This window comes from Coregonus lavaretus, assembly GCF_964263955.1.
Source record: "Coregonus lavaretus genome assembly, contig: HAP1_SCAFFOLD_224, whole genome shotgun sequence".
NCBI lineage: Eukaryota > Metazoa > Chordata > Actinopteri > Salmoniformes > Salmonidae > Coregonus > Coregonus lavaretus.
Window position 1 is genome coordinate 406,556 of NW_028158475.1, and position 20,256 is coordinate 426,811.

General features: G+C 44.2%; 1 protein-coding gene across 5 annotated transcripts; it reads right to left on the reverse strand.

Moving 5' to 3' along the window:
• Positions 1–683: 683 nt before the first annotated feature.
• Positions 684–19,674, reverse strand: LOC311123955 (interleukin enhancer-binding factor 3-like). 5 transcript variants are annotated; one of them, XM_084198171.1, is made up of 20 exons: positions 19,595–19,674; positions 18,836–18,994; positions 17,989–18,103; positions 16,501–16,718; positions 15,820–15,994; positions 15,319–15,496; positions 13,677–13,774; positions 12,933–13,028; positions 12,650–12,761; positions 8,983–9,080; positions 8,599–8,710; positions 8,322–8,450; positions 7,921–8,129; positions 7,392–7,511; positions 6,906–7,031; positions 6,382–6,549; positions 6,119–6,236; positions 5,829–5,867; positions 4,603–4,962; positions 684–1,441 (listed from the first exon to the last, which is right to left on the reverse strand). In XM_084198171.1, the coding sequence occupies exons 2-20, from the start codon at positions 18,958–18,960 to the stop codon at positions 1,308–1,310; spliced, it is 2,730 nt and encodes a 909-aa protein (XP_084054297.1). In that variant the 5' UTR covers positions 18,961–18,994; positions 19,595–19,674; the 3' UTR covers positions 684–1,307. The 5 variants fall into 5 exon arrangements, with proteins under 5 accessions (XP_084054297.1, XP_084054295.1, XP_084054298.1 ...); XM_084198169.1 differs by having other exon boundaries at positions 4,588–4,962; XM_084198172.1 differs by having other exon boundaries at positions 4,525–4,962.
• Between the last annotated feature and the right edge of the window lie 582 nt (positions 19,675–20,256).

A 20,256-nucleotide genomic window follows, 5' to 3' on the forward strand; every position in this document is an offset into this window, starting at 1 on the left:
CAAGCAGACGTTCTCAATTAACTGATAGTTGTAAGTTGCAAATAAACTCTTCTGGCTACAGTACATATAGTGGGGTATGGTAGGCCAGGCTCTAGAACCACAATGAGGAAGTGCATTCAGTGGCTATTGGCTGAGTAGAAACTAAAGCATAGCCTACCTTCAGAGAAAACATTTGGGCTGTAGGCTCCCTCACTAGCTCTTCAGAAGCGCCCCAAGCATTAGCCACGCGCATAAGCCATGATCTAAGCGTCGTAACGTTACTTGTGAGGAACATCCCTGGTATTTTAAAGTGATGCTCATGATGACCTAGGCATTTAAAATGCAACAACCGCCAGTCAGGTCAACTATAGGATTTAGCCTATATTCAATACAGAACTAAATGTAATAAATAACAAGTTGGCCTGCAGCATGAAAACATGTCAGGGGATTGGTCGCCATGTGGAGAAGAAGCCGAAACACAGTAGACATGGGTTCAATAACTATTTGATATCTTTCAAATACTTTGAGCGTTTGCTTTGGGCTGCCTGGAGTTTGGGTTTGCACTTTTGGGAATGTTCTATTGTTTGCAATGCAACAGGCAAGCTCAATCAAGCACAGGTAAAAGTATTTGAAATGATTTCAAATAGTATTTAAACCCAGGTCTGAAAAACAGTGGTCAGTCTATGTAAAGTAAGACACTATGCTCCAAAATAAAAGTAATTTATTCTTACAAACAACCAGATACAAGCCTTTTACCCAAACCTTACAATGAAACAGCAATTAACACATTTCCATTGCCCTTTCACATAAAAATCCAAATGACTGTCAACTTTTTAATTTTTTTCTACCACACTGCGGGTTAATATAATAACAGTTAAAACATAAAAATGGGGATAAAAATTAAAATTACAAAATAAAATGTCAAGAAAACAAGTCTTTGAAACATATATTTTAAAGAACAGATTCTTAGTTTACATTCATATTCAACCTCGGGTGGCTTGACGACAGAAAAACAGAAACCAAAAAAACTAACAAAACAAGAAGTCTATGACCCAAGATAGCATCATTCCGAAAGCGGTATTATTATTATTTCCTTTTTATCATCACTATACAGAACTGAACTACTTGTTAGACACATTTAGGTTACATTTACCACATGGTAAATAAAGAAATAGATACAGTCTGGTTTATGAAATAAAGTGATGGTGAAAATGACTGAGGGTTTAGGATGAATCAATATAATGAAAGTAGAGAAAGACATGGGGGTCTTCTTTTCCTCTTTGGGTGAAGGCTTGAGAGAGGGATGGGGTGTGTGTGTGGGGTACCTCCTACTTGTACTGATAGTTCATGTTTCCGTATCCCGTGGGGTAGGAGGTCTGCTGGGTCTGGGTAGTAGCAGCCGCCCCGTAGCCCTGGGAGGAGGCGTTCCCGTACATGCTGAAGCTCGATTGGTTGCCGTAGCCTAACGGACCAATGAAACGTCAATAAGAACAAGGCATTAAATAAACAACAAAACAGATGCTCTACTAACACTCTTCAAACCATTATTCAGACCACATTTGGATATCAAGTGACTAAAAACAGAACCAATATCAGAAAGAATACAAGATTATAAAGATTATCTATATATATATATTGGTATATCCAACATATACAGTGCATTTGGAAAGTATTCAGACCCCTCAACTTTTTCCACATTTTGTTACGTTACAGCCTTATTCTAAAATGGATATACACACAATACCCCATAATGACAAAGCAAACAGGTTTTTAGACATTTTAGCACATTCATAAAAAATGAAACAGAAATACCTTCTTTACTTAAGTATTCAGACCCTTTGCTATGAGACCCGAAATTTAGCTCAGGTGCATCCTGTTTCCATTGATCATCCTTGAGATGTTTCTACAACTTGATTGGAGTCTACCTGTGGTAAATTCAATTGATTGGACATGATTTGGAAAAGGCACACACCTGCCTATATAAGGGCCCACAGTTGACAGTGCATGTCAATCAAAAAACAAGCCATGAGGTCAAAGGAATTGTCCATAGAGCTCCGAGACAGGATTGTGTCGAGGCACAGATCTGTGGAAGGGTACCAAAACATTTCTGCAGCATTGAAGTTCCCCAAGAACACAGTGGCCTCCATCATTCTTAAATGGAAGAAGTTTGGAAACACCAAGACTCTTCCTAGAGCTGGCCGCCCAGCCAAACTGAGCAATCTGGGGAGAAGGGCCTTGGTCAGGGAGGTGACCAAGAACCCGATGGTCACGCTGACCGAGCTCTAGAGTTCCTCTGTGAAGATGGGAGAACTCCACCAATCAGGCCTTTAAGGTAGAGGCAAAGGTGAACGGAGCAAAGTACAGAGAGATCCTTGAAGAAAACCTGCTCCAGAGCATTCAGGACCTCAGACTGGGGCAAATGTTCACCTTCCAACAGGACAACAACCCTAAGCACACAGCCAAGACAACGCAGGAGTGGCTTCGGGACAAGTCTCTGAATGTCCTTGAGTGGCCCAGCCAGAGCCCGGACTTGAACCCGATCGAACATCTCTGGAGAGACCTGAAAATAGCTGTGCAGCGACGCTCCCCATCCAATCTGACAGCGCTTGAGAGGATCTGCAGAGAAGAATGGGAGAAACTCCCCAAATACAGGTGTGCCAAGCTTGTAGCGTCATACCCAAGAGGACTCGAGGCTGTAATCGCTGCCAAAGGTGCTTCAACAAAGTACTGCGTAAAGGGTCTGAACACTTATGTAAATGTAACATTTCCGTTTTTTCATAAATTAGCAAACATTTCTAAAATCCTGTTTTTGATTTGTCATTAAGGGATAGTGTGTGATAGTGTGTAGACTGATGAGGGAAAAAAACTATTTAATCAATTTTAGAATAAGGCTGTAACCTACCAAAATGTGGAAAAAGACAAGGGGTCTGAATACTTTCTTCAGAAAGTATTCCCACTCCTTGACTTTTTCCACATTTTGTTGTGTCACTGGCCTATACACAATACCCCATAATGTCAAAGTGGAATTATGTTTTTAGAAATAAAAAATGAAAAGCTGAAATGTCTTGAGCTAATAAGTATTCAACCCCTTTGTTATGGCAAGGCTAAATACTTTCATGAGTAAAGATTTGCTTAACAAGTCACATAAATAAGTTGCATGGACTCACTTGGTGTGCAATAATGGTGTTTAACATGATTTTTGAATGACTACCTCATCCCTGTACCCCGCACATATTATTATCTGTAAGGTCAGTGAATTTCAAACACAGATTCAACCACAAAGACCAGGGAGGTTTTACAATGCCTCTCAAAGAATGGCACTTATTGGCACACATTGAATATCCCTTTGAGCATGGTGAAGTTAATAATTACATGTTGGGTGGTGTATCAATACATCCAGTCACTACAAAGATACAGGCGTCCTTCCTAACTCAGTTGCCGGAGAGGAAGGAAACCGCTCAGGGATTTCACCACGAGGCCAATGGTGACTTTAAAACAGTTAGGCCTACAGAGTTTAATGGCTGTGATAGGAGAAAACTGAGGATGGATCAACATTGTAGTTACTACACAATACTAACCTAAATGACCGAGTGAAAAGAAGAAAGCCTGTACAGAATAAAAATATTCCAAAACATGCATCCTGTTTGCAATAAAGTTAAACTGCAAACAATGTGGCAAAGAAACAAACTTTATGTCCTGAATACAAAGCGTTATGTTTGGGGCAAATCCAACAATATATCACTGAGTACCACTATTCATATTTTCAACCATGGTGGTGTCTGTATCATGTCATGAGTATGCTTGTCATCGGCAAGGACTAGGGATTTTTTTGTGTGGATAAAAATAAACGAAATAGAGCTAAGTACAGGCAAAATCCTAGAGGAAAACCTGGTTCAGTCTGCTTTCCAACAGACACTTGGAGACAGTCACCTTTCAGCAGGTCAATAACCTAAAACACAAGGCCAAATATAAACTGGAGTTACTTACCAAGACATTGAATGTTCTGGAGTTGCCTAGTTACAGCTTTTGACTTAAATTGGCTTGAAAATCTATGGCAAGTCTTGAAAATGCCTGTCTAGCCATGATCAGCCAACTTGACAGAGCTTGAAGAATAAAAAAAAAAGAATGTGCAAATATTGTACAATCCAGGTGTGCAAAGCTCTTAGACTTACCCAGAAAGACTCACAGATGTAATTGCTGCCAAAAGGTGATTCTAACTAAAACATTTATACAATCATGTTTTCACTTTGTCATTTTGGGGTAGTGTGTGTGTGTATATGGGTGAGAAACCATTTTGAATTCAGACTGTAACAACTCTGATGAAAGTCGACTGACCGAAAGCTCAGCTATAATTAAAATAAATTTGCATCTGACTGGAAGTGTGTGGATACTTTTTCCTGTTTCTCCAGTTTAGCATTTGGGCTCCAGCACCTTCACCAATCAGCTTTGGGTGTGCGGTAGATTCAGCCTATTAACACAACAAAATGTGGAGTAAGTCAAGGGGTATGAATACTATTTGAAGGCACTGTTACATCGGGCAGTTACCTGTGTATGAGTGTGTGTGGCGGTGGGGACCTCCTTTGGCCCCTTATATAGATTTCCACTCACCGAATCCCCACTCACCGTAACTGTACATTTGGCCCCCGGTGACAGAACTGGGGTAGGCTGTACTGTACATGGAGTAGTCCACCTGCTGTTGCTGGGCCTGGGCTGCAGTCAGCAGACTCTTCTTATCCTCTCCGTAGCCATAACTATAGGGGCTCTGCTGGTCCAGGGGAGGGGGCACTGATTGGTAGGCACCCAGGGAAGATGCACCGACCTGGGCTTGAGCGGTCATGGCAGCCGCGGTGGTGGAGGCGGTTATGGCCGGTGTGGTGTAGGATGATTCGGGGTAGAAGGTGCCGTAGCCCGTGGTGGAGGCGTCACCAGTGGAGGTGGTTGTAGTGGAAGCAGCCTCGGTTGCACCGACACTATACAGATTGTCTGAGGGAGAGATGGACAAAGAAGTTACGATAGTGTGAATGGTGAAAGGAGGACATTGGTATTGGTTGGAGGAACACTTAGCGAACGCTTTGAAGGGGATATCTTTTTGAGAAAAACAGAACTGTATAGTGATGGTCTCTGTATCTCAGCCAAACAACTTCAACTAGGAATTACAAATACTGTATATTTTCCTTTTAATTCGTCTTATTATACATTATTATGACAAATGCTCAACATTGTATAAGAACTTCAGTCTCTCCACATGAGATGTTTTTCTCATGTTAGACACATGGGCTAGACATCTGGCGTAAAAGGGACTGAGTTGCAGCCCAGCCCCATAGGTCAGCCCCAGCCTTCAAGTCAACATGATGGAGAGAGATGCTAGGGTTTAAATAAGAGAAGCAATGTGGAAGTGTTAAGACCCCACCTAGAGGCCAAGGAGGACAGAAAGCAAAGCTAGCAGTCGGCAGGGCCCCCTTAGCCCATTCCTCCCTTCTTTGAAGTAGGCCTAATCACTAATTCAATCATTATACATGATTATACAGGTGAATGCAAGGGGAGCACATGGCTTTCTAGCAAAAAATGTTTTGGGTCATTTAGCAGATGCTCTTATCCAGAGCGACTTACAGTTTTAGTGAGTGCATACATTTTTCATACTGGCCCCCCGTGGGAAGCCACTTGAAGGAAGGAAGTACTATGTACTTTTTAAGGAATTCAAATGGGTCCCAGTAACTCAATAGACTATAGTGGCTGTAGAATAGATCAGGCTAACGAGATAAGAAAAGTTACCAAACACAAATGAACACACCTAATCTATCACTCATTAGTTCCCTTGACAACAGTGGAGAGAGAAGCAAGACACTTACGATAACCAGAGCCAGCACTGCTTCCATAACGGTAGTTTGCTGTTCAAAAGAAAAGAGATAGAAATGTATTAACTTACCGCAATGGAGCCCAAAAGAGTTGGATGATTTCCTAAACAGTCGGACTATTGGCTTATTGTCCAGTCGTTAATTTATTTACTAAATAAACTAAAATAAGCCATATTTGAATGATTTTCTGATAATCTCATCTCTGTGAGAACATGCTCTTAAAGGCCTGTGATAGACAGTCCAGTCTAGATCCTGTGATAGACAGTCCAAGTAAAGTGTCCTACTTTGGTTGTAGCTGCTGCCAGTCGTAGGCTTTCCTCGACCCCTGCCTCGCCCGCGGCCCCGGTTGTTAGGCTCAGTGTCGGTTGGAATGCCTCGAATAGTGCCAAAGCCTGGGATATGCTGTTGAGAGGGAGGGTAAGAGGTCACTAAAGGGTTCCTAGTCATGGTTTGTGTGTGGATTAATTAATGGCTATTCCTAGTCATGATTTCTACAGTATTGTGAGGTGCATTACAGTGTGTGTACGAAAGATATGTCATGTCTTACCATGGAAGTGTATGTGACTGGTTTCTTCTTCTTGGGGTCAGAGTGAGGGTTATAGTAGGGCCCCGCCCCCTCGGGGAAGAGTTTGTCCAAAGCAGCTAAGGCGGCATAGGCTTTGGCCTCCTTCTTGTTGGAGCCTCGACCTTTGAACTTCTGTCCATCTACCTCCACCTGTGAGTGGCGGAAAAGTGTCAGTCACAGATGCACTTAGTAATATGGGCTAATATGCAGTAACGAAGAGACACATGCTTGTTACTGTTTCCACATCCTGCTCTGTCAACTACATCTGGGCCCATATTCATAAAGCGTCTGAGTGGTAGTGCTGATCTAGGATCAGTTTAGCCTTTTAGATAGTAATGAACAGGAGGGGACGTGATCCTAGATCAGTACTTCTACTCGGAGATGCTTTGTTGATACAAGCCCTGACCTTACTGGTTATTCATCTACTCTAGTTTCCAAATCCTTGCGCAATGAATCAATAGAATTGTCCCAAAAGTGCAAACCCCACCCATCTGCCACTGACTGACCTCCATGACGAAGCACTTGTCATGGCTGCCCCCAGTCTCAGCAGAGAGCTCGTACTTCAGGCTGCGTCTCTTCTCATTCAGCTCCATCACTGGGTTCTTCCCGTGCTTGGTGAGGATGGGACCGTTCTGAGAGCAGGAAGACATAGCAGAACAGTCAAGTCCAATGAAAATCATCATCAACAACAACTCTAATGCAACGTAACTGCTTTATGAAAGTATACTGTGATATTCTGGCATTTAAGCTCTTGTTCTACTTACCCAGAGTCAGATAAACTCACGGATACCGTTTTTATGTTTCTGCATGCAGTAGGAAGGAAGCGGTAGTTTCACAAGCTAATGCTAACTAGCTTTAGTGCAATGAATGGAAGTCTACAGGTACAGTAGCAATGCTTTGTGCTGCTTTATGAAAGTATATTAAGTGAACAATTTTAAAAAGTCACAGGGAAAAGCCAGAGAACATAGGAGATATGAAGAGAGAATGACTACCTCGTCAGATGCCATGGACGCATCACTTGCTGTAGGTGTGGCTGGTACGTTGGCTCCTCCCTCTTCGCTTGGTTCCACCTTCACATCCAGTCCAGTGGGTAGGCCCAACTTCTGCAGGACCTGAGACGGACGGGGAGAGCGAGGACTTGGTGGATGGCAGCCATTATAGACAGAGTCAATACAGACGACAAGGCATTCAATGCAAAACCAGTGGATTACATTGCCATAACACCTTGATGACAGCAAGCGAAAGTTACAGAGAGAGGAGAAACACTACTTCTTCTTTCAAAGAGAGTAACATTTGATTTCAGGGACCAACTTGTGTTGTACCAGCTACCCATCCTCTTAAAGGGATAGTGCGAGATGTGTCTAGTTACCCAGAGTCGTGGATACCATTTTTATGCCCCTACGTGCAGTATGAAGGAACTTACAGGTAGTTTTACACGCCAATGCTAACTAGCGTTAGCGCAATGACTGGAAGTCTACCGGTACAGCTAGCATATTTTCGCCTAGCTACACAAACCCTTACCTTGGCAGCTAGGTGGAGCTTGGCGGTGCGTTTGGACGGCCCCGAGGCCTCGTATGTCTCGCCGTCAACGTCTACGGACATGGTGAACACCGGGAAGTGCACCGGACCGCTCTGACCTGTCAGCCGGTACTGCAGACCAGGCTTGTGCTGGTTGAGACGCATCAGGGCGTTCATGGCCATAGGAGAGTCACCGGGCTTCTCTTCTGTGGCTGGGGGAAGGGAAGAGCGAGAGAGAAAGAGGGAGAGTGACAGAGAAAGAGAGAAAGAGACAGATGGGGGAGAGAGAAAGAGGGAGAGAGCTTATCAGAACAGGAACACATTTAACCTCCTCAGAAAGAGCCTCAATGGTAGAATAGCTACGAAATATCCCATTTGAAGACCTCTTCGGATCGGTTACATACACGACTTCCTAGGAAATTTCTGATATTTCTGGAACTTCTGAAACTTCCTCTTCTTGCTGTCGTCTCCCCCTTTGTCCGCAGCATCGTGAGGTCTCTTGGGAGGGTAGGTGGAACTAGCCAGGATCTGAGCTGGTAGGGACATGGAAAAAGGGACAAGGTTCAGGAAAAGCTCAATACGCGACACATCAAGACTACTACTAGACAGCTAACATGAAAGTCACATTTGAGAAGCATGGGACAGGCCAGGAAGATCGCCAAAAACAGAGGAGATACTAACAACCGTAGTTTCTGAGGCCTGGCCCAATGGTCCTTCTTGGTGCCCTGGCAGGCAGGGAATCCATCCCCAGCACCTTGTACAGCTGTCCGAACGCAGACAACCTCAGGGCATGCTGACAGGGGAAAATAAACATAGAACACAGTCAATCACAAAGGGAAGCACATAGGAGAGAATAACACAATTTATATTTGATATTCTACCTCGGGCGTGTTAAGGACGCAACATTACAGAACTTTCAGCTACAAAAATGTTTTGTGTAGAACAGATATGAATGTTTTTCAAGTAGAATAGGGAATCATGTCAGCTCCATTTGTTACAATTCTACCTGAAATGTTATAGCCATAAATATTTCACCTAACCAAATAAAACTGAAGCCTGTTTTACCTGGGCACTCTGTGTAATGTCCTCACGTTGCTGAGTGTCCAGGTGGCCGATGGCATCCACCTTCTCCTTCTCACACGGGTCCTTGATACCCGGACCATCTTTGAACAACAGAAGAACATTTGAATTGGTTTCATTTGGTGGATGTCATTTCTACATTGTTCTGAGAGGTGTTCCGCAAGGCTATGCTCTAGGCCCTATATTTTCTCAATTTACCCGATACAAATAGTCACATGCGCCGAATACATGTGTAAACCTTACCGTGAAATGCTTACTTACAAGCCCTTAACCAACAATGCAGTTCAAGAAATAGAGTTAAGAAAATATTTACTAAAGTAAAAAATCAAATAAAAAGTAACAATAAAATAACAATAACGAGGCTATATACAGGGGGTACCAGTACCGAGTCAATGTGCGGGGGTACAGGTTAGTGTTTGTATATGTAGGTAGGGGTAAAGTGACTATGCATAGATAATAAACAGTGAGTATCAGCAGTGTAAAAACAAAGGGTGTGTGGGGGGGGGGGGGATCAATGTAAATAGTCTGGGTGGCCATTTAATTAATGGTTCAGCAGTCTTATGGCTTGGGGGTAGAAGCTGTTAAGGAGCCTTTTGGAACTAGACTTGGCGCTCCGGTACCGCTTGACATGTGGTAGCAGAGATAACAGTCTATGACTTGGGTGACTGGAGTCTTGGAAAAAAGTTTGGGCCTTCCTAATATATAGGTCCAGGATGGCGGGAAACTTGGCCCCAGTGATGTACTGGGCCGTACGCACTACCCTCTGTAGTGCCTTATGGTCGGATGCCGAGCAGTTGCCATACCAGGCGGTGATGCAACCGGTCAGGACGCTCTCGATGGTGCAGCTGTATAACTGAGGTTCTGGGCACCCATGCCAAATCTTTTCAGTCTCCTGAGGGGGAAAAGGTGTTGTCGTGCCCTCTTCACAACTGTCGGTGTGTTTGGACCATGATAGTTTGTTGGTGATGTGGACACCATGGAACTTGAAACTCTCGACCCGCTCCACTACAGCCCCATCGATGTGAATGGGGGCGTGTTAGGCCCTTCTTTTCCTGTGGTCCACGATCAGCTCCTTTGTCTTGCTCACGTTGAGGGAGAGGTTGTTATCCTGGCACCACACTGCCAGGTCTCTGACCTCCTCCCTATAGGCTGTCTCATCACCCTTACCGATCACTGCACCTGTACACAGCCCATCTGAAATTAGCCCACCCAACTACCTCATCCCTATATTGTTATTTATTTTGCTCTTTTGCACCCCAGTATCTCTATTTGCACATAATCTCTTGCACATCTAGCATTCCAGTGTTAATACTAATTGTAATTATTTTCCACTAAAGCCTATTTATTGCCTTACCTCCATAACTTGCTACATTTGCACACACTGTATATATATATTTTCTGTTGTATTTTTGACTTTGTTTTTTTACCCCATATGTAACTCTGTGTTGTTGTTTTTATCGCACTGCTTTGCTTTATCTTGGCCAGGTCGCAGTTGTAAATGAGAACTTGTTCTCAACTGGCTTACCTGGTTAAATAAAGGTTTAATAAAAAAATAAAAATAAATTGTTGTCAGTGATCAGGCCTACCACTGTTGTATCGTCAGCAAACTTAAAATGGTGGTGCTGGAGTCGTGCTTGGCCACGCAGTCGTGGGTGAACAGGGAGTACAGGAGGTGACTAAGCACACACCCCTGAGGGCCCCCGTGTTGAGGATCAGTGTGGCAGATGTGTTGTTGCCTACCCTTACCACCTGGGGACGGCCCGTCAGGAAGTCCAGGATCCAGTTGCAGAGGGAGGTCTTTAGTCAAAGGGTCCTTAGCTTAGTGATGAGCTTTGTGGGTACTATGATGTTGAACGCTGAGCTGTAGTCAATGAACAGCATTTTCACATAGGTGTTCCTTTTGTCCAGGTGGGAAAGGGAAGTGTGGCGTGCAATTGAGATTGCATCATCTGTGGATCTGTTGGGGCGGTATGCGAATTGGAGTGGGTCTAGGGTTTCCAAGATGATGGTGTTGATGTGAGCCATGACCAGCCTTTCAAAGCACTTCATGGTTACCGACGTGAATGCTACGGGGCGGTAGTCATTTAGGCAGGTAACCTTCACTTTCTTGGGCACAGGGACTATGGTGGTCTGCTTGAAACGTAGGTATTACAGAGGAGAGGTTGAAAATGTCTCAGTGAAGACACTTGCCAGTTGGTCCGCGCATGCTCAGAGTACACGTCCTGGTAATCCGTCTGGCACCGCGGCCTTGTGAATGTTGACCTGTTTAAAGGTCTTGCTCACATCGCCTACGGAGAGCGTGATCACACAGTCGTCCGGAACAGCTGGTGCTGTCATGCATGCGTCAGTGTTGCTTGCCTCGAAGCGAGTAGAAAAGGCATTTTAGGCCTGGTCACTGGGCAGCTCGCGGCTGGGTTTCTCTTTGTAGTCCGTAATAGTTTGCAAGCCCTGCCACATCCGACGAGCGTCAGAGCCGGTGTAGTAGGATTCAATCTTAGTCCTGTATTGATGCTTGCCTGTTTGATGGCATAGCGGGATTTCTTATAAACGTCCAGATTAGTGTCCCGCTCCTTGAAAGCGGCAGCTCTAGCCTTTAGCTCGATGCGGATGTTGCCTGTAATCCATGGCTTCTGGTTGGGATATGTACGTACGGTAACTGTGGGGACGACGTCATCGATGCACTTATTGATGAAGCCGGTGACTGAGGTGGTATACTCCTGAACATATTACAGTCTGTGCTAGCAAAACAGTCCTGTAGCATAGCATCCGAGTCATCTGACCACTTGTAAGCAGGAATAAGGATAGAATTATAGTCAGATTTGCCAAATGGAGGGCGAGAGAGAGCTTTGTACGTGTCTGTGTGTGGAGTAAAGGTGGTCTAGAGTTTTTTTTCCCCTCAGGTTGCACATCCTGGTAGAAATGAGGTACAACGGATTTAAGTTTGCCTGCATTAAAGTCCCCCGCCACCAGGAGCGCCGCTTCTGGATGAGCATTTTCTTGTTTGCTTATGGCCTTATACAGCTCGTTGAGTGCGGTTTTTGAGCCAGCATCAGTTTGTGGTGGTAAATAGATGGCTACAAAAAATATAGATAAACTCTCTTGGTAGATAGTGTGGTCTGCAGCTTATCATGAGGTACTCTACCTCAGGCGAGCAATACCTCGAGACATCTTTAATATTAGACATTGCGCACCAGCTGTTATTGACAAATAGACACACACTCCCACCCCTCGTCTTACCAGACGTAGCTGTTCTGTCCAGCCGATGCATGGAAAACCCAGCCAACTGTATATTATCTGTGTCGTCGTTCAGCCACGACTCGGTGAAACATAAGACATTACAGTTTTTAATGTCCCGTTGGTAGGATAGTCTCAAACGGAGATCACCAAGTTCATTCTCCAGTGATTGGATGTTGGCCAATAGAACGGATGGTAGAGGCGGGTTACCCACTCGCCGACGAATTCTCACAAGGCACCCTGATCTCCACTCCCTGTTTTCCTTATTTTCTTCACACGAATTACGGGGATTTGGGCCTGGTCTCAGAGATGCAGTACATCCTTCGCGACGGACTCATTCAAGAAAAAATCTTCGTCCAGTTCGAGGTGAGTAATCGCTGTTCTGATATCCAGAAGCTCTTAGGGATAGAATACTTACCGGCCATCAGGATTCCAGACGCCAAGCACTCTAGAACTCTGCGGAAAGACTCTCCTGCTCCCATTGGCCGATCGCATGTTCCGATGGCCTTCTCACACAGCAGCTCTAGTGGCTGGACAGAACAGAGAGAGAACAGTAGATAATGAATCCCATTCAGACCTGGATGCCACCGCTGCCACCAAATGTAATAATATCCATTTACTTATATGTAATTATTTATTGTATGACATGTATATTATTATATTCAATATTAAATGTATTATATTTGTTTTTTTTTACTCACCCATCCTCTGAGTGGAGCCCAGGTTGGGACGCGGTTACACAGGTCTCTCATGATACGGATCACGATGGCGGCCGACTTCAGGTCGTTGACCTTAGCCTGAGAGAGACAAGCACGGACCGAGCTCAGTCAAAGAGGGTGCGATATCCAACAACTACCTACTTACCTACCTAGAGCAATGCCAAATAAAATAAATAAAAGGGGTGCAATATTCCCGTAACCTCGCAAGCCGCATTATCCCGCGAGCTTACATGAATGTGCGATGCAGGCGGCTCACGAGGCTAATATTCCTGGACAGCACAAAGGAAAAGTGTGACACCAATTGAATTGACACAATTGTGTCAGTATTGAGTCATCAGGAATATTGCACCCAGAGGTAGCATAGAAAGGTTAGTGAGTATCCCTCCAATATACCATTGGAACCAAATACTTCATTAGGAGGGAAAGGGGATACCTAATCAGTTGCACAACTGAATGCATTCAACCGAAATGTGCATTTAACCCAACCCCTCTGAATGAGCGATGGTTACATAGTGTGTAGCGACCCTTTAAAAACACAATGTAGCTACAATATCAGTTGTATTAGCAAATAACAGCAATATAGTTCCAAGGAAGACAGAATGAAAGCATAGAAAACAAGGACGCATTGGGAGATCATACAAACTCACAACTCATTATGGGACAAGTAAAGGCAGAATAAAAGCACATCTGAACACTTTATTTGACAAGTAAAGACAGGATGCAAACCTGGAACCACTTGGCGTGGCGGAGAGACGCCAAGGCAGTTAGGCATTTCTGCCTGTCCAGAACGTCCGCCGGCGCATCGCTGTCGACCGTTAGCTTTTCTATTGGTCGATGGGTGGGATAAGAAGACAAGGTACGGTTTGACCAAGGGAGGGGTTCTGTCTCGAGGCTCGGGGAGGAGGCAGCTTTTCCCAAGGCAGGACAAGGGGAAGGGGACTCCCCCGTATTTATAGAGAATGGTATCACCCACCCACCCTGTAGCACAAAACCCTATGCTAGGTCTAAGTAATGAGTGTCCTATAGCCATCAGATTCACAGTGAGTACCAGAGCCTAATATTTCTCAATATAAGGTTTTGCTGGGGGGCTTTCATAGTCTTAATCTGGCCAGTATGTTATGTTATTCTAGAATCAATCCTAGTCTTACTACCCCTTCCCCTCTCCCCAGTGGTTTGGTTCATACTGCTCTGCCCCTTTCCGAGACAGAATGAGAGGCCAGTTGGTCAAAGGTCCAGCGTCCCTAAAAACTGACACACTACAAGGCTTAGTAAGAGAGAATCAATCAGGTTTGGAATTACTGGCAGTTGGAATCAGAATGCATCTGTGGTGGGCTTGGTACTGCAGCAAAACTGATGACGGCTTGGCTTCCCCCAGCAACCAAATCTGGCCTTGAGCCAAGACAAGGGTTTAGGTTAGGCCATTCTCTTGGAGGACGTAGCTACTAAAGCTGATTGAACTCAAATGCCCTTTTCCTGACTTTGAATTAGATCACATTCATCTCTTTTGCCTCTCTCACACATACACCCCCATGCATTACTCACACACAAACACATATTGCTCTCACACACACACACACTTTCCCTTCTATCTCCCTTGCTTGTGACTGGTTGTGTTCCCATTCAACCAGGCAGGTCAAAGGGTCCAAAAACATTACCTGTCATGCCGATCAGTTTTGCTGCAATACGAACCTCACGTTACACTGTTCTGCATTAAAAACACATGCAATCAAATCTATATGCGCGCATTGGCTGCCATTCTCAGAAAAGCCTTCATTTCTTTACTTGAACAATACAATTAACTGTAAATGAAGTCGTACATTACTGTTATTAAATTCACTAAAAACATTATTACAGTATTATTAACGACTAAAATAGGCATTGTAGCGATTAAGATTTTCGCCGTTTTGTTACACAATTACAGCGAATAGAAGATCTCCGAGCTCCAGTGAAGAACCAATCAGATTGTTTGTTCACTGGCATCAGTTCTAAAGCAGCAACTGTGCAGGTTCCACTCATCTCTAGATTGACTGATCAGGTCTTTAAATGATGTATCAGTGTACGGATCAGTAGGGAGCTGCACAGTAACACACAGATCATCAGCTGTTGCTGTAGCTGATCTGAAGTTGCCTGCTGTGAAGTGCCAGGGCCGCCTACATTCAGCAAAGCACAATGTTGTGGAACATTGCAGATAGAAGTATCACACATAGATCTGTGCATCAATAGATACTATCACAAATAGATCTCTACATCATATTTCTATCTGAGACGTCCCACAAAGCTGTGCCCTGAACACAGCCGTGGTAGTGTTGGGTAGTGGGTTGTCCCAGCCTCCTGGCCTGGTTGGAGGCTGGTCCCTGGGGGGTCATACCTCCAGGTGGTCCCTCCAGGGGGGTGGTATCTCCGGCACCCTCTGGCTCGGCCTCCAGGCGGATCATGGGGGAGGTCAGGTGAATGGTGAGGGTGAGGACGGGCTCCTTGATGCTCTTGATCACGATCTCCGCCTCCTCTGGGATCTGGGTGACCTCATACTTGTCCTCTGTGACGAGCTTTAGTAGAGTTGGAATGATGGGAGAAAAAAATCAGTTAGGATTTTGGCTTACAGAAGGGTTGACTTACAGTACAGAAGGAGAGACAATATTAGCATAGAGGCGGCACCTTACACAACCAAAAAGCCCTTTTTAAATGAGGATACTTATCATATAGGTCCTATTTCAACTCTCTCTGTCACTCTCATACTCTCACTTTAACATGACCAAAGAGAGACAATGTTAACATCATCGAAGGGTATCGGTCTCCCTTGGGAAAGAGGTCATCTGAGCTCAATGGAACTTCCTTGTTAAGTAAAGGTTAAATTAAATAGATAAACTACCTCAATCTGGGTGGAGAGGTTCTCAGCCACCTTCTTGAGCAGGGTGACGGTTGGTTTCTCAGTGCAGAGCAGCACCAGCTCCAGGTCCATGTCTCCCTTCAGCAGTAGGCCCTTGGCCACCAGGCCCACCCTCATCACCCCACGCAGGATACGCTCTGGAGGGGGAGACACCTCACTGGGACAGGGGAGGGAGAACCAAGGAAATGCTTATTCAGAGACAAATGCAATAAGGAAAACTACAAGATATGAAGAACCATACACATCCAGGATTAGATGTACTGTTTCCGTCACTTCATTCACACACTCTCTAAAAATGCATTTTCCCTTCCTATACTGAAGTATTCCTTACATTTTAGTCTTTTAGCAGACGCTCTTATCCAGAACGATTTACAGGAGCAATTAGGGTTAAGTGCCTTGCTCAAGGGCACACTGGCAGATTTTTCACCTAGTCGGCATGGGGATTCGAACCCGCGACCTTTCGGTTAGTGACCATACGCTCTTAACCACTAAGCTACCTGCCGCCTAAGATTCACAGATCTTAATTGCTTGGATTAGTGAAAGTAATAGGCTGCTAATCCTGCTCTCAGCTATCCAATCACGTATCAATCTGTGCTTAACTCAAGGAAATGAGGAAGGAAGCGTTTCCAAACAGTACCAGGGTATTTGATTAGTCTTTCTTACCTCTCCTCCGCCCCCTCCACAGGTACTGGCGCCACCCCGACTCCGGCCTCCACATCCAGCAGGTCGGAGACAGTCTTGAGGGCGCACTCCACGTGGGAGATGACTGTCTGCACTGCCTCCAGCTCCTCAGACGACGGGTACACCGCCGCGTGCTTCGCCATCATGTGGCGGTCGTCGCTCACGAAGATACGCATGGGAGGCGTGCGCACCGGAGGGGCCTGGAAGAGAGACGGTAAGATGGAAAAGGGTAAGTGAGATGTGGGTCGTGTTCAGTTGGGCACACTGTAGGAAAACGATTTGTAAGGGAAAACTGAAATCTATGTTCTTATTGTAATAAATCAACCGTACTGTTTGAATGCCAGGCCATCTTTAGACAGCTGTTCGTTCCACAACACAAAATTCTAAAACTGGCTAGTTTTGTCTCCTCTAGTCTGTCCTTATACTGGCTGTTAGATGTTTTTACTTTAATGCTTTTGGGTAAAGTTTGTCAACTTGAAAATAAAGTTAAATTATTATTATTTTTTTTCATCACGGTCTTCATCCACAATCGTTGGTTACACGATTATACAATCACCGTGCCAGCCCTAAGCACCGCTTTAATTTGTTCCAATGGAATAGGATGTGTGTGAATGATCTGGAAAACCAGTATGACAAATAGGCTGAGGGGAAAAATGTGACTGGAAAAATGTAGTTACTGTATCATCTACAACTTCTGCATTTACATGCCTCTTAGCAAGAGGGGAAATAAAATATTTTATTAATGACCATCATGTTGGAAACAAATCATAGGACCATCTGTCCAACATATCAAGGTAGGTGCAATCGGCTTCTCATGTTGGCCTATAAACGGTATGTACAGCAGAGGAGGCTGGTGAGGGGAGGACGGCTCATAGTAATTTACATTTACATTTAAGTCATTTAGCAGACGCTCTTATCCAGAGCGACTTACAGTTAGTGAATACATTTTTTTTTTTATACTGGCCCCCCGTGGGAATTGAACCCACAACCCTGGCGTTGCAAACGCCATTGCTCTATCAACTGAGCTACATCCCTGCCGGCCATTCCCTCCCCTACCCTGGACGACGCTGGGCCAATTGTGCGCCGCCCATGAGTCTCCCGGTCGCGGCCGGCTGCGACAGAGCCTGGATTCGAACCAGGATCTCTAGTGGCACAGTTAGCACTGCGATGCAGTGCCTTAGACCACTGCGCCACTCAGGAGTAGTGGTAGTAATGGCTAGAACAGAGTTAATGGAATGTTATAAACACGTCAAACACAGTTTCCAAGTGCTTGATACCATTCCGTTCACTCCATTCCAGCCATTATAATGAGGTTGTTCTTCAAGTAGAATTCAACACAACACCCAGGGCTAATTCTGATTCTCCAATCCTTGTGTTCGTTCGGAGGTTACAAGCATTAGCCAGCGCTACATTCACACACAGGGAATTTGTATTGACATGAAGAGAAACAGTTGAGGTGGAAGTTGGAACCTCAGTTTGGGGCCGGTTCTCCTCGATCTCCTGTATGGCGGCGATGTACTCATCGTACTGCCTTAGCTCCTCCTCGTAACAGAGACAGTCATACCAGTAGCGCAGCTCCTCATATCTGGGAGGGGAGACACACAAAGTAGTTAGAATATAAATCAATTACAGTACTAAGTTTACCTCCGTAGATTCAACATCAACCAATTTTTTAAAGAGATAAGCACAACCTTTGGAGATAATTGAAATGCCTTGTGTGTAGAAATACTACATTGTAATTTTCATAATGTAACATTATTATAACCAGTCAATGTGTGGAGTCAAAGTAAAGGCAGGGATGAGGATGCATTTCCCCCCACTACTGGTTAAAGGAAAATTCCACCCCAAAACTCTTAGTCCATTGTTGATATAGTCCCAAAATGTTTTGCATGTCAGATATCAAGTTTTCCAGACATATAACTTTCAAAATACAGAAATACAGCCGGTATGACGCATTTTGCACCATATGATGCAAAACGCAGCATCATATTATGCAAATGCATCATACCGGCTGTTTCCTGTATTTTACATTTACATTTTAGTCATTTAGCAGACGCTCTTATCCAGAGCGACTTACAGTTAGTGAGTGCATACATTTTCATACTAAGTGAGTGCATACATTTTCATACTTTTGAAAGTTATGTCTGGAAAACTTGATATCTGACATGCAAAACATTTTGGGACTATATCAACAATGGACTAATGAAACAAACACCAAAAAATAGTTTTAGGTGGAGTTTTCCTTTAAGGTTAGGATTGGGGATGCGAATCTTAGATCTGGTCCTAGTTGAAACTCCACCCTGGAGCGATACAGTACCTGTCAAAGTCGTGTGGTAGCAGGCGATGGCCTCGCTGTATCAGGCTGTCCCAGTACAGGAGCTCTTCATAGGCCTGGCGTTCGTCCCAGACTGCATCCGGCACTGGCTCTGCTGCCATAGCCATGACCCTGTCTTTACTGCCACCTGTGTGACACCTGCTGTAGCCATGGAAACAGAAACACTGAAAATCACTCTCTTTACAATGCACCACCTCATGATAAACACATTGTAAAGAAAACTTTATACGGTTTATATATGAATATTTTGTGAAACTCAAGTTAGTATGACGTAAGGCAGGCTTTTACATCACGTGACATCTCTGCGGTAACTGTAAAATGTAACTACCTAGCTAACTAACTTTCGTAAACATACCATGCAGTTGCACAACGACGTGCAGGTAAACTATGCTAATTAACTGTTTACCACTAAATGTGTTGTTTACCACCAAATGTTTAAGCAGCTGTCCATACCGCTTTTGGTAATTTGGTTTTAAAACAAAATCAAACACGCTGCAAACCAATAATTATTGGGCTAACAGAATTTGTTTTCAACCTGCAGTGCCGTCGCCATTTTTAGAATATGCTAGATAGCTAGCTAACTAGCATGATACTACCAGATCATAGACCGTACCAGATGCTGTAGTTAGCAAGGTAAACTAATACTTTTTTGACGTTTAATTCAGCATATAACTGCAATTAAATGCATCGCTAGCATTATGTCTGTATTAATTTACAAACACTAAAAGTAACAACACTCACCTGAGTCTGAGAAGGAAGGAGGCACGGTAATGTCGCGCTGTTTGGGGCGGGATGCTGCGTGGTGTCGCGCAATAATGACGTCTTTCAGCAACACCTTTTTTTCTTTTTTTTTCTTTTTCTTTTTTTTTTCTTCTTCTTCTTCTTCTTCTTCTCCTTCTTCTTCTTCTTCTAGCAACACCTTTTCTTCTTCTTCTTCTTCTTCTTCCTCTTCTTCTTCTTCTTCTTTGGTGGGGTTTATTGGCGGTTGGCATCCAACGTTATGGTGCATTACCGCCACCTACTGTACTGGGGTTTGTTGATGACTGGGGTGCATTGCTTTGACGTTTCCGTACCGCAGCATGCGTTCTCTTCTCTTCGCGCGACGAAAATTCGCTCCTTCTTCTTCTGCTTCTTTTGCTGTGGGTTTTATGGCGGACTACAACACAAAATATGTATTGCCGCCACCAACTAGACGGGTTGAAACCAAAACAAGGTAAAAACAAAATCCATACATAATAGGGAAACTAACTTAATCCACACAAATACAATTTTACATTGACAAAACTCCCACTTCATTCTTCTTTTAAATCTCCATATCTCCCTTCTCAGGCACTAGGGCCTGAGTTGGTGGTACGGCTTTTGACAATATTCCATATTACTATTTAGCCGAGAAATCTTTCAGC

Coding starts and splice junctions, on each gene's coding strand:
- LOC311123955 (XM_084198169.1), bottom strand. CDS start 18,960: ATGGCTATGGCAGCAGAGCCAGTGCCGGATGCAGTCTGGGACGAACGC. Junction 13,775..15,318: donor CCTGGAGGGACCACCTGGAG/GTATGACCCCCC, acceptor ATCGACCAATAG/AAAAGCTAACGGTCGACAGC. Junction 8,130..8,321: donor GAAATTTCCTAGGAAGTCGT/GTATGTAACCGA, acceptor CCCTTCCCCCAG/CCACAGAAGAGAAGCCCGGT.